Genomic DNA, 13,511 nt, shown 5'->3' on the forward strand with positions numbered 1-13,511 from the left:
GCCAGCATGCACTTATCTTGCTTGCCCTCCTTAAAGTTCTGGAGAAGGAAAAGCCAAAGGCCAGTGGAAAAACAGAGAATGAAATGCAAGCGTCTCCTGGAGCCAGAGAGAAGAGAAGAAAGTGAACATTTACTGAGGGCCTACCATGTGCCAGACTCTTTACCTTTCTCGTTTCTTTTGGATCTCCTGGAAACTCTGTGAGCCTAGAATTATTATCGTTCTTCAACTGAGCAAACTTAGATAGATGGAGGCTGAGTGCCTGCTGCTGGGTATATAGGAATTTGAACCCAGGACTGTCGGCCATAGAAACCAAGGCTCTGTACTGTGTTCTCTCTACACATGTTGCAGGAAGAGGCTCTCTCCAGGCAGACATCTCTGTTAAAATAGGACTCCAACAAATAGAAGTTGCAAACAGGGTCTCTGTTTCCAGACAGATATGACAACTTGATTCCGGTATGGAGAAGAAGGAAGCGTCAGCTGGAGAAAAGGAAGCCTCAGGCCAAGAGCAGTGTCCCTTCTAATCCAGCCATGACCCTGGTCCCACTCTACGCTCATAATGACTAACAACAGGAACAGCAGAAAACTCATTTAGCCCAGTTGATCTTCATGACACAGGATAGGCTGTTGTGAGGCTGATGTTTGAAGTATCTACTTTTTATGATGAGGAAACTGAGGCACAAAGAGGTTAACAAATGTGTCCTAGATCACAGATATTAAGTGGCAGTCCTGGGATCTGAACCCAGATTTTACTTTCAGGACCAGTCTTAGGAACAGAATGACTTTGGGTAAAGAAAGGGGCCATCGGTCCACAGCTGTGCTTCTCAAAGTGTGGTCCCCAGACTGACAATCTCAGCATCACTTGGGAGCTGATTAGAATGCAGATTCTTGACCCCTACCCCGATCTACTGAATCAGAAACTGTGGAGATGGGGCCCAGTTTTCTATGTTTTAATAAAACCCCCTGGGTGGTGTGTTCACACATACCACGATCTATTGTACCTTCCCTCCGATGCTAGCTTTGGCTGAAATTTGTTAAACTAGAGAAATCTCTGCAATCCTTACATAGAAAAGAGTTAAAATGCATCAATAATAATAAACATTTATTGACTTCTTACTGTATACCAAGCACTATTCTCAGCACTTTACCAGCATCATTTAGTCCTCACAACACTATAAAGTGTAGGTACTATTATTATTCCACTTTACAGATGAAGAAACTGAGACTTAAAGGCCTGAAGTGACATGCCCAAAGTCACCAGCTGGTGAATAGCAGAGTTATAACTTGAATCCAGATCCATCTGATGACCCAGTCAATATCCTGAACCATTATTCATTTTTGCCTTTTTCGGTAAGAGCTAGTGAAGAATGAGTACTAAAGTGCAAGTGTTGGTCTTTATTCAAAAATTATTCAGAAATTGAAAACTTATTTTTAAAGGCAGGTTGATTAAATATTGAGCTTTTCCCATACTCTGAACCTAGTGTTTATTCCCAGAGCTGATTAGTAACCATTAATTCCCATGTTTAAGGAAGTGATGGTGGTTATAAACCTTCCTGGCCATACGGGGGCAGCAAGAAACAGCACTGGTTGCTCTTTGCTGCTCAGGCTTTTGGGACAAAGCAGAGCTAGCTCCCGGTAGAGCTTTGGAGCTGGGTTATTCCCCATGCACCTGTTTCCTTTTACTTTGGTCGCATGGACCGGTGGTGAAGCTTTTCAGATCAGAAACTAAATTACAATAGCAGGAATGTATAAGGAAAATTACTTAAATTCATTGTAATTGTATATTTAAGGCTCTGGTCTTTTTATCAGCATGACAAACAATATACTTAATGTACTATGGTAGGGTTAGTTAACCACTTGCATTAGTTAGCCAAGAAAAATATTCTTGATTTTTACTGTGCTGGTTTAGTTTGAAATCCATGTGTTCTTGGACCTAAGGGTCAAAAAGCAGCCAGTATTCTTTTTCACCTTCCTTATTGTTAATAAATTCTTTTGAGTAGTCATAGGCTGTAGGATTCTGTAGTAGGCAATTAGAGAAAGTAAAGAAAAAAAATGTGCTCCTGGCTTCTAGTTTTAAGGGCATACGACCATCCCACATTATACTTGTGTCTTCGGGTTCACCCTCCCACCCAGGATCGCCAAGATGCTCTACTCATAAACAGCTGCTGTTGATTTTGAGCCCCTTTCCACTTGGGCATATTTCAATATCCCATCCAAGCCTATTTCCATGGAGACTTAATTCACTGGAATGTTGACTAGAGTGATATAATAATTTATTGTCCCAACTGGAACACTTGAGAATAAAAGGAGCTGCCCTTGATAATTTTGTCAGAACAACAAACATAAACCAGAGCTATCCTGGTGACAATCGAAATGTCTGGTCATGCTAATTACAAATCTTCTGGGCCTTTTATTTTCCCCTTCGATGACTCCGGTGAAGATTTCTGTGGCGCTGTGTTGGTTTGCTCTTTCATTCCAGTGTTCATTGAGTGTTTGCTATGCGCTAGGTTCTCTACCTGTATTTCATTGTTTTCTCCTTGTGAGAACCCTCTGAGGTAACTATTGTTATTCCTATTTATACAAATGGGGAAAAAAATGAAGCTTTTTAAATTACCAATCTAAGGTCACCATACCAGTACCTCTGAGAGCTCAGATCTGAATCCGGGCTATCTCGACTCTAGAGCCATATGCACTCAAAACTGTACTGACATTACTGACTGTGTTCTTGAGCTTTCTTTGTGGGTCGAGCCCGATCTGACACTGTCCCCCCAGTAAAACCCTCAGGCATAAAGCAAAGTGGTTAGGAGTGGGAGCCCCAAAGTCAGACTGCCTGGGTGTGAATCCTAGGTCCACTGCTTAATAGCCTTGTGCTTCACTCACTTTCTTCATCTATAAAATGGGTACAGTTAACTTACTTACTATGGACCTCAAAGGGTTGAGGTGAGGATGAAATGAGTTAATACCTTTGACATTCGAAGAATGCTTTGTTTGCTGGGTCAGGTGATAAAACCATGCTGGGCTTGTTTTCTGCTATTAAAGTAGGTTGGGATAACATAAATGGTCTCCAAATCAGAGAGTTTCTATTTCTTTTCTGAGGTGGGAGGGGGACATGGAGCTGGTAGGTAACAAAATGGAAATGGCAGGGCGAGGGTAGGTTGTGGCATGATGATTTTACTGACTAGGGATTCTGCTGGGAACCAACAAGGGAGGGAGGTTAGTGAGCTGCACAGTGCTCCCTGGAGGAAGCAGGAATGGGCACTTCCGGGCTCAGACCCGTGAAGTTTTGGGTCTCACCAGAACAAGGAAGATGAGCTGTGGTGCGCACCTGTGACACGTTTGGCATGTCCACGTGGAGAAACACAGTTCGTCTGGAGCTCAGGAAGCAGAGCTGCAGAGAGGCAGGCATACCAGCTAAGAAACATCTCAGCTACTGACCAAAGACCGGCCCTCTCTTGGTTACAAGCCAGCCCTGTGCCTGTGGGCGGGTGTCCTCTTCACCTTGGAGCAGTGGCACTTCGGCACATACACACGCCACGTGAAAAGTGAGGGCATCTCCCAGAACCTCTCCCCGAGAGACCGGGTTCTGAGGAGCTTTTGCAGTTGTCACAGAGACAACCGTCTTTGGTGTGTTTGTAAACAGCCCATATGCACCATCAGCTTATGGCAGCTGTTCTGCTCCAGGTGGCTGGTTACACAGGCACCTCTAGGTATGTGAGGATCTACGTGCACGTTACTTAAATAGATTGACTTTGGGATTTTGGTGTGTTTTTTTCCTCCCTCAGAAAGTGTGGTTAGCAAATCGGGAAGGAGGCACCCAGTCTGGGTCTGGGGGCTGAGATGGGGAAGGTTGAACTAGACTGCATGTGGTCACTATGGGGCAATATGCTGCATTTCTTCATTTTATCATGAAGTTCACTTTGGGAAATTTCACCAGATGCTCTTTAAGAGCCAGCCTCTTGGCTGCTATGGGAGGGTACCGTGTTTCCCCGAAAATAAGACCGGGTCTTATATTTATTAATTTTTGTTCCAAAAGACGCATTAGGGCTTATGTTTAGGAGATGTCATCCTGAAAAGTCATGTTAGGGTTTATTTTTCAGTTAGGTCTTATTTTCGGGGAAACACAGTAGCATCTTGTCTGCCCCTCCTTTTCTGGGAAGGTGGTCTCTTCAACTGCTGTGCAGCTGGAGAGGGACCCCAGGCCAAAGGTGGGGATGAGGGGCCCCAGTTCCAGCCACCCAGAAACCCTGGCAGTGAACAGCAAAGCCGATACTGTAGCTGAATCGCCCTCACGTGTCCCAGGAATTTCTTTCTTTACACACTTTGGATTTTTTCACTTGTTGCAATATGCATATACAGTGGTACCTCGGTTTTCAAACTTAATCTGTTCCAGAAGACCGTTCGAGTTCTGAAACGTTCGAAAACCAAGGCACGGTTTTCCCATAGAAAGTAACGCAAAATGGATTAATCTGTTCCAGACCTTTTTAAAATCAACCCCTAACACTGCAAATTTAGCATGAATTTCACTATCTTATGATACCATAGATACATAAAATTTACGGCGTTCATAAACTGAAATGTTCGTCAACGGAGACGTTCGAAAACCGACAATTACTACTGTAATACTTTTTATATTTAGAAAAAATGGAATCACTGAACTTCAAAAAGGAAGACAATGAACACGAGCTCACATAAAATATCTCTAAATGATAATAGAATAAATGGAACTTGCACTTTAAGGTATCTCACAAGTCCGCTCATTCTGTAGGCTCCCCAGGATTTGGTGCTAATAGGACCCAAGACCTATTAGCATACAAGTACATTCTCCCCACCCCCTCCCCCCCTCCTTCATTTCTGGGTATTAGAGAATACATTTTGCTTCATTGTTATTAGAAACAAGCGCCTAACATGGATTTAATTAGTTCTCTGTCTCATTGTCTTCCTCTAGGTTCTTAGCAAGTAACAGATTTCATCGGGTTCCATTTCTTACTATAAAAAATCTGCGTTCTAATAGATAAAGGAGTTTAGAAACTATTATGTCCATTAGCCCTATAATTCTACTTTTAGGAACCTATTCTAAGAAAAAAATCTGAACACACACAGAAAGTTAGGCAAGAAGATACTTATCCCTAATATTCATCCCTAATTGCACACAAAAAATCAATTTGCTTTTCCAACAGTAGAGGATTAGATGAGTAAACATTGATGGCTGAACATTATGTAGCACTTAAAGACTTGTAGAAGATTTTAGGGTAAACTGAAGTAGATTGACCTGTGACCAAAGATTAACTGCCTGTTCTCTGACTTTGTCTTCTAGTGTTTTGCAGTACGCTCTCTGGGATGGGTAGAAATGGCAGAGGAGGACCTTGCCCCTGGGAAGAGTAGTGTTGCTGTCAACAACTGCATAAGGCAGCTATCTTACTGCAAAAATGACATCCGGGATACAGTCGGCATTTGGGGAGAGGTAAGTACCACGTGGAAATAATTAATGGCAGATTTGGTTACATTATGCTGTGCCCATGAGAGCCCAGAGCTCTGTGGGACGAGGGGCTCTGCAGGTGTTTATCTGGGGCATTTTCCCATAAAGGCAGGTAGCGTAGGCAGGATGCATGTTAGCACTGTGAGGTCCCAGTGAGGACGGTCTCAGTGGGGACGGGGGCCCTGGGAGAGAACGTTGCTGAGTATATAAATGACAGGGTCTCACCTGGTACTCCCAAGTCCCGAGGGATCCATTGAGGGCCCAGAAACCCTTTAAACTTGCATTCAAAATTGGGTGTACCTAGATATAAGAGCAGTTTTCTGAGAAGACCCATGGCTCTCTCATAGTATATCCTCAAAGGGAAATGTGACCCCTGCATATATACACAAAGATGTTGATGCCCCTGCTCGAAAAGTTGACAAATTATCCTTTTATTACACATTCTTCTTTATTTACAATCTGAAAGGCAACACCATGCATGCATTTTGGAATCAATATGTTTGTAGTCTTTCTCACTTTGAACAAAGTAATTCCATTTTGAAATGTGAGTTGAGATAATTTCCGACAGGAAAGTAATGTTAAAATACCAAATTTGTACAAAAATCACGTGAGATGGGAAAAGCCATATTCCTAGCATGCTCTGCGACCTGTAGCGCAAGCGTCTTGGGAGTGCCTTGGAACAGTGCTTGCTGCGTGAATCTGCTCCGCTCCATCCCTCCCCGGTGAACGGAGCCTCTGCTGCCTATGGGAGGACCAGGTGTGGTTTCTAAGATGAACCAGCCCAAAGGAAGTGCGTTACCCACTCAGGGAGGGGGAACTTGACCTGGCTATGGGTCACGTCCTACAAAGCATGTTTAACATCTCAGGTGATAATGTTAGCCCAAAGAAACCTTTCCAAGTCTGATTGTACCTGCGAGGTGTTTGCCATGAAGCAGCTGCACAGAAGGTGGGTGGGGAGGGGGCAGGGGGAGTTGGACAGAGAGCCACTCACTAGTGGGTCTGGACGAACATCTCCTTTAGGCTATAGTCAGTGCTCGATTCCTGGTGGGAAGGCACAGAGAGGAGAAGAACAAGGTACCAAAACTCCTCAGATAGCTCTCAGTTATCCCAAAGCACATCAACTGGGTGGCCCCAGGGGGTCTGCTCTCTGGTTCCCAGCTCTCCATGGCTCTGTGATCACAGCTTCTGACCACTGCATGGCAGCTCCCAACTAAGGAGGAAAGGTGTCCAGCCTTTAATGGAAGGATGGGTGGCGGACTGCAGCCCACCTCTGTAGCTTGGCTCCTTTTCCTGGCTCCGCCAACCATTGCTCAGCTACTGACCAGTTACCCAGCTTCTGTGAGGTGCTGGGCAACTGAATTTCTCCAGGACCTGCAACTCAATCATCGTTAGTCTGCAAACTGGTTAATTAAGAATTGGCTCTTGGCCCAAGGTCTGGACACAGCTGTGACCTTGAAGAGTCCTCAGATAAAGGCCCTGTCCTGCAGCAAGTAGAATGAGCTGCAGTTCCCCACCAGACAGGTGGGGGCTCCACAGGTCTGAGGTGACGGGCAGTTTGGTGCTCCAGGCTCTGTGGAGTCTGCAGCACAACAGTCTGCACAGGCTGTCTTCTGCCAGGGCTCTCATCTGGAAATGGCTTCCCCACCCTCTGGGAAAATTTCAGATCGTCCTGGATCTCAGCGGTAGACTCTCAGCGGAAGCCCTGGCCAGCAGACGTGCTGAAAACCCATGTCTGCCACCTGAGAGGCAGAGTTTGTATCCACTCTGAGAACCTTGGATAGGAACCTAAAACATCATTCTCAAAACCAGACCACAGAGTAATTTATGTGTCCTGCTTTGGGATCTCAAGACCCACCCAGCTAGCCTGCCTTAACTTCAAGAATACAGCATCTGGGTTGACCGTGACCTTCAGGAGACGCAGTCTTTCAGTTATGCAGAAAAGTTTCATAATTTCTTAAAATTATGCCTGAGGAATTGCAAGGTGAATAAAGTTGAATAGCCTAGCATTTCTGCCCTCAAAAAGCCAACATACCCAAAACCTGACTAGCGATACAAGAGATGAGAAACCTTGGCCTCCTACTACGTTGGTATTAACACGACACCCATGTAGCTGAAGCCATCACAGGTTGTGTGTCAGACCTTGAGCAAGTTATTGAACCTTTAAGACTTCATCTCCCCATCTGCTAATTGGAAATCATAACAAACCAAGCTCTCAGGGCAAGTTGGAGAGTTCATGAGCCAAGGTACCTTAATTTAAGCATGTGCCATAATATCTGAGATGTGATAAAGTCATACAAAGGTTATCTGTGGTGGTACTGAGAAATATCACCGAGCGGTGTCCACTATTTGCCAGCCACATCACACAGATATGAAGTGGCGTAAAAGTTGAGAAGAGACGGACATCATTGTGGGTCTGGGGAGGCTGTCCAGGAGGTGCCTGGTGGGGTCTGGCCAAAGGGGAAGGAAGGGGGAGAGAGGAGTTATGAGGAAATGCTGGGCATGGAATGAGTAAAACACCAGATTCTCCATAGAACCTGCCATGAGTGTTTTTTTCCTTAAAGATTCAGACGTGTAAATAATTAAAAATAAGAGCCACCTAGAAAGCAGGCTAGGGACACATTTCCGAGGCCGTGGAGAGGGAGAGAGAAATTGGGCACGTGAGGGGAACATGACGTATGAATATCTTAGTTAGGAGACGATGTTTCTCTCTTAGGAAAACAAATTATAGACCCAGCAGGTGGCTTCTTCCCAGCGGGTCGGGGAAACGACGTTCCTAGGTAGCCACCACGTGAGGACCTTTAGCTTCGTGAGGAAGATAACGTGTCTTCTCATTGCATCCAGGGAAAAGACATGTACCTGATCCTGGAGAACGAAATGCTCAGCCTGGTGGACCCCATGGACCGCTCTGTGCTCCACGCACAGCCCATCGTGAGCATCCGCGTGTGGGGTGTGGGCCGCGACAACGGCCGGTGAGTGCCTTGGCGTGGCGCAGTCACTTGTCACCAGTTTGAGCTTAATACCGAAGGGCGGTCTTGCTCTTAGTTACTGCACTTCACTGCATCTGCAACTTGACTCTCTTCAGAAATGTAAAAAGTTAAAGCCTATCTCTATTTCCCCACCTCACAAGCTTTCCATGCTACTTCCCTTCCTGGTTTCCGCACCTCGGGGAAGCTTTTTGTCAACTCTGGATCCTGCCTTCACGTTCTGCATTTTTCTCCTTCTGCTCATCTTCATTCGTCTAAGTGCCCAACTCACCCAGGTTCTCTGAATCCCCACCTTCCCCCCACTTCTCTGCAGTCTGCTTTAACCCCCCCCCCACTTCATTCAGTGTGGCTTCTGCCATTTCAGGCACCCTCCTACGGGTATTTTCTTCTTGGAGGGCTTGTGTGCAGGGAGAGGTTTACAACCTTCCATCCCAAGCTTTAGATCATCATGTCCTAATCAGGAACTCTTGGGGTTTGAAGCTGGCTAAATTTTTTTAACACTTGAAACATCTGGTCATATCAAAATTTCATTCAATGTATAGTTTTTCTGAAATGATACCGAGCATTTGTTATTTATAGAAGTGTTTCTTACTTAGATGTGTTGTGAATTTTCTGTTCTCCAGGATGACTGGAAACAAGGAAGTTCTGATTTTCAAATCCATATTCTAACTAAAAAAGTGGCAGTTATCAGAGACATTATACTTGGATACCATTGTTAAGTAATTTGGCTACATTAAAGGCATTTAACTCTTAAATTACAGTTGACCCTTAAATAACGCAGCTCTGAACTACATGGGTTTGCATATAAGTGGCCCCCAGCAGTTCAAACCTATGTTGTTCAAGGGTCAACTATATTTTCTACCTGCGGTTGGGAATCTGAGTATGTGAGGGCCAGCTTTTATTATAAGTGGATTTTCAACTGCTCGGGTGTTCGGTGCCCCTAACCCCCACCCTGCTCAAGGGCCAACTATATAGTTAATCTTTGGCATCTCTCAAGGTACCTGAGGATGTCCTAGCATTTAGGGACGAGCTGTAGGATGATTAGTTACTACTTTGTTGAGAATGGACAAGAGCATTGCAAAGGTGGGTGCAGATCCCGGAGACAGAGCTGACCCTCCTGGTTCCACTCTTGGGCATTCTGGTTTATTGGATTGTGTGGTCCTCTCTAGAGGGCTCTGCCTTGGCTTATCCCAGCCTTTGTCTACCAAGGCTGGGCATTGATAGTCTTTTGATTCAGTTCCAAGTCCTAAGCCAGAAAGGAAAGTGGTTAAACATTCAGCAGTCAAAGAACAAGCATTTTTGCTGGCATCAGACTCACGTAATGGTCTGCACAAGAGAGCTGACTGCTGATTTGTTAAACCTTCCTAGGAGCACAATGGTGTCTTTGAGCTTTTGTAATAGAGTGATGAATGCTGACAGCTGGGACAGGTGCTTTGGGGAAAATGAGTGGGTAGATTATGTGTACACACCTGTCATTCACTTGCTTGGCAGAGCTGGAGTTGGTGCATTGACATGAATTGATTAATTTTACAAGAAAAATACCTGATGATGTTTGCTCTCATTAAAAATGTTTAGCTTTGATGGAAAGGTGTAATAAGATTCTGATCCTTCCCTGGTTCCTGTTCTCCAAGTTTGTTGGAGCCAACATGAAGATTATTATACATGCACAACTAGTTGGAGTAGTCTTAAGGTTAAGCTGTGAACAGATTTCACTGATGAGGTTTCATCCCATTCCCAACTCTCTAAAGTGAGGCCAAACACTACATGTTCAGAGAGAAAAAAATGGCTCAAACTCCAGCTGACAAAATTATTCAAGCTGTGAGCCTCAGTTTTTCTCATCTGTGCAATGGGGGTCATAATAAAGACCACAAGGCATGTGAATATACCATGTTTCCCCGAAAATAAGACCTAGCTGGACCATCAGCTCTAATGTGTCTTTTGGAGCAAAAATTAATGTAAGACCTGGGTCTTATTTTACTATAAGACTGGGTATAATACAATACAATACAGTACAGTACAGTACAATAGAGTCAAAAATTTTTGCTCCGAAAGACGTATTAGAGCTGATGGTCCGGATAAGTCTTATTTTCAGGGAAACGTATGCCTGTGTGTATGTATAGTAATTGGCACAGTGATGGGGACAAAGCAAATGCTTAATGAATGTTAGCTCTTGATTTGTGAAAGCAATAGATGTTAGTGGATACAGCTGATTACTTGGCTTCCTTTCAAAGACAGGGTGAGGATGTGGGAGGGGCCAGTCCTCAGGGAGGTTTCAAGAACAGTTTATTATTTGATACAGAGGATAAGAGGCTGTTCCAGACACTGAGTTCAGTTGTCCTACAAAGCAAGAAGAGCCCCCCCACCCCGCGCTACACCCCTCCCCGCCCCCGCCTCCGCCCCCGCAATGATACCAGTGTAAATTAGGTTACATTGCCTTGGTTATGTTTTTGAAAAGTGGACTTGGTTATCCATGGTTTTTTAAATCACTTCTTATTTTTACTCAGTGTTAGCAGATAGGTGTAATTTAGAAATTCACTCAGGGCTCCACATCAACTGTCAGGACCTCAGCAAGCTCATGTGATGGTTGGTCCCCTGAGTTTTTATTCCCTAGAAGAAGGGGCCTTTGTATGCCTGCCTTTTTTTTTTTTCCAACTTGCTTTTGCTTTTGATTCTTTTTTTTTTTTTTACAGCAATTTACAAGAGCAAATTCAATTTGCAATGCTGCAACGGAAAGGGATTTTCACTTTGCATGAATAAAACATAAAAGCGTTTCATTTTGCTTATGAACACGAGCCTATTTCGCATTCTGTTTTGTTACTTTTCTTGCTGAGAAAATGGAATCTCATAGGGAATTTCTTGATGTGGTTAAAATGAAGAAGAAATGTGTGTAAACCAGAGGCTTGAAGGGCACAAAAGTCTTTCTTGAAATTCAGAGTGCTTCACTAAGCCATGTAATGTTAGAATTTACAGAGTTATTTTGGGTTTAGCGTTTTCTTAAGGCTTTCAAGTGGTTTTGATTTGCTCTGAAGAAATGCCTTATGGAGTAAGTTTACCTTGGGTGAGGAGGTGATAACTGTGGCACCCCGCCACTGGTCCCTAAGTTTGATTTGGAGAAACGGCCTATTACAAAGGAGTGGCAGTCACATCACGTGTTGATTCTCTGGGGGGTGCTGGTTGTTGCCTGATGGGGCTGAAGTTTCTGTCTTGTTCCTGGGAGTCATGCCTGCTGTTGAAGTTTCTTGGATCACATTTGTCTTGGATCACATTTGCATTATTGCCGGGCAAAGGGAGGGCTACCTCCTCTCTCTGGGCTGTTCTGTAGTTTGATTCCTTTTGATCACTGTGAGATCCCTGTGAAGGCTCCCAGACATGGAGATTGGTGAAAGGGGTTTCATGAGCCTTGTATTTCCAATCATAAGCAGCATGGGGGAGCACCCAGATTGAGCTGCCCTTGTGGGAAGGAGGTTATCCGTCTGGGTGTAAAGGGTTCTGGGCCTTAGAGCTGGCATTTTGCCCCTAGTGACTGGGGCAGACAGTGCCACCTCTCATCCAGTCTCTGTGGGCCTGCCTTTCCAACGCTGGGGTGGGAGGGATTTCAGGGGCCCATGCTGATTCCTGGCCACAGCTCTCTTTTTATTCATTGGGGCCCTGGGAAGAGCTTTTTCTCTGTTCTTTTGTAGAGGAATTTGAAACAAGCAACATAATTTCTGAGCATAGAGGACTTTTAACAGGGACTCTCCTCTCCCCTTGCAGATAATGGTCCATCTTCTGGACATACAGATCCTTGTGTATGCTGCCAACAAGTGGTAGACTGTGCTAATCCTACCAGTTTCCCATGAGAAAGAAAAATGGGTAGATAGTATGTATAGTCAGAGTATTTCAGACTTCATAAGTGGGATTTTGCCAAGCGGCTTCCATACAATGTATATTATACCATGGAACACTGATCAGGTAAAATGTTCATAAGACTTTTCCTGAGAAAAGAAAAAGGGTTTAGGGCCAGCTGGGAAACTGAGTTAAACAAAGTGTGTCAGGCCCCTCTACTCTGGACCCCCTTGGGTGCTCTGGAACCCTTTTCATGGAAATGCTATCACATGGATCACACTTTAGCAAATGTTGCTCCCATCAGTCGACTCATTAAATTAGTGGCAACACTAGGTTACTATTTTTACTTTTAAGAAAAGTTGGAATTACTTTTAATAAACAACTATTATAAAGTGGAGACCCCATCAGGCCTCCTCTAATGAAAATAAAATGACCTCATAATTAAAGCAGCCATCACAACATTGTGCACAAGTGCTTTATAAAAAGTACTTCTTCTTTAGTTGCACTTGATATTAAATATTATTAAAGGTACTTTCTTAGGCAGATTAAATGTTGACCCTGTGATATTATCTATGCTTTTATGCTTATAGTATGTATAGCAAAACCTTTCTTCCTAGAAACTGTTTTATATATCTCTTTTCTGGTTTTGATGAACAATTTTTAGTAATATCTTACCATTTGGTAGATTATTCATAAATTTCCAAGCGAGTTTATCTTTGACTTAATTGTTTCATCTGGTTAACATCTCAGGAAATTTTTACCTAAAAAATATAGTAAATCTCAAGTGTACTGAATTCTTTTTTTTATTCTCTTCTACTAGGATATTCCCAACCTCCCCCCCCCCCCAAGACCCTGGTTTAAGTTGTTTTAGAATGCTCTTGCCACACATAGTTCAGGTTTTTGTTTTCTTGCCAATGTTATTTTGTTTCGATTTATTTTGAGAACACTGCTTAATTTGGGGGGGGGGGGGCGCCTGGGAGGAAGTGGAGGAAATACTGAAGTTAATTAGTTAAAATATACAAAACTTTAACTCATGGGGTTTTAAATTTAAAAAGTGGTTTAGGCACGATGTCTTTCAACCTCTATTTTAGAGATTAGGGAGCTGAGAACAGAAGAGGGTGATTTACCTTAGATGACCCGTCTAGTTGTGGCAGGGTAAAAAACAGACTCCTGATATTTTCCTCTGTCTAAATAGCCTGCTGACAAGAGGTGATGGATAGTCTAAACTA

General features: G+C 43.8%; 1 protein-coding gene across 13 annotated transcripts in view; it reads left to right on the plus strand.

Moving 5' to 3' along the window:
• Positions 1–13,511, plus strand: part of APBB2 (amyloid beta precursor protein binding family B member 2) — a 335,703-nt gene that overhangs the window by 263,058 nt on the left and 59,134 nt on the right. For all 13 annotated transcript variants that reach the window (XM_081059386.1, XM_081059391.1, XM_081059395.1 and 10 more), the window contains 2 exons: positions 5,312–5,458; positions 8,315–8,442. In XM_081059386.1, coding sequence (XP_080915512.1) covers positions 5,312–5,458; positions 8,315–8,442 — 275 coding nt within the window. The remainder of the gene's footprint in view (positions 1–5,311; positions 5,459–8,314; positions 8,443–13,511) is intronic.

Source organism: Rhinolophus hipposideros (assembly GCF_964194185.1).
Source record: "Rhinolophus hipposideros genome assembly, chromosome: 1".
Lineage (NCBI taxonomy): Eukaryota > Metazoa > Chordata > Mammalia > Chiroptera > Rhinolophidae > Rhinolophus > Rhinolophus hipposideros.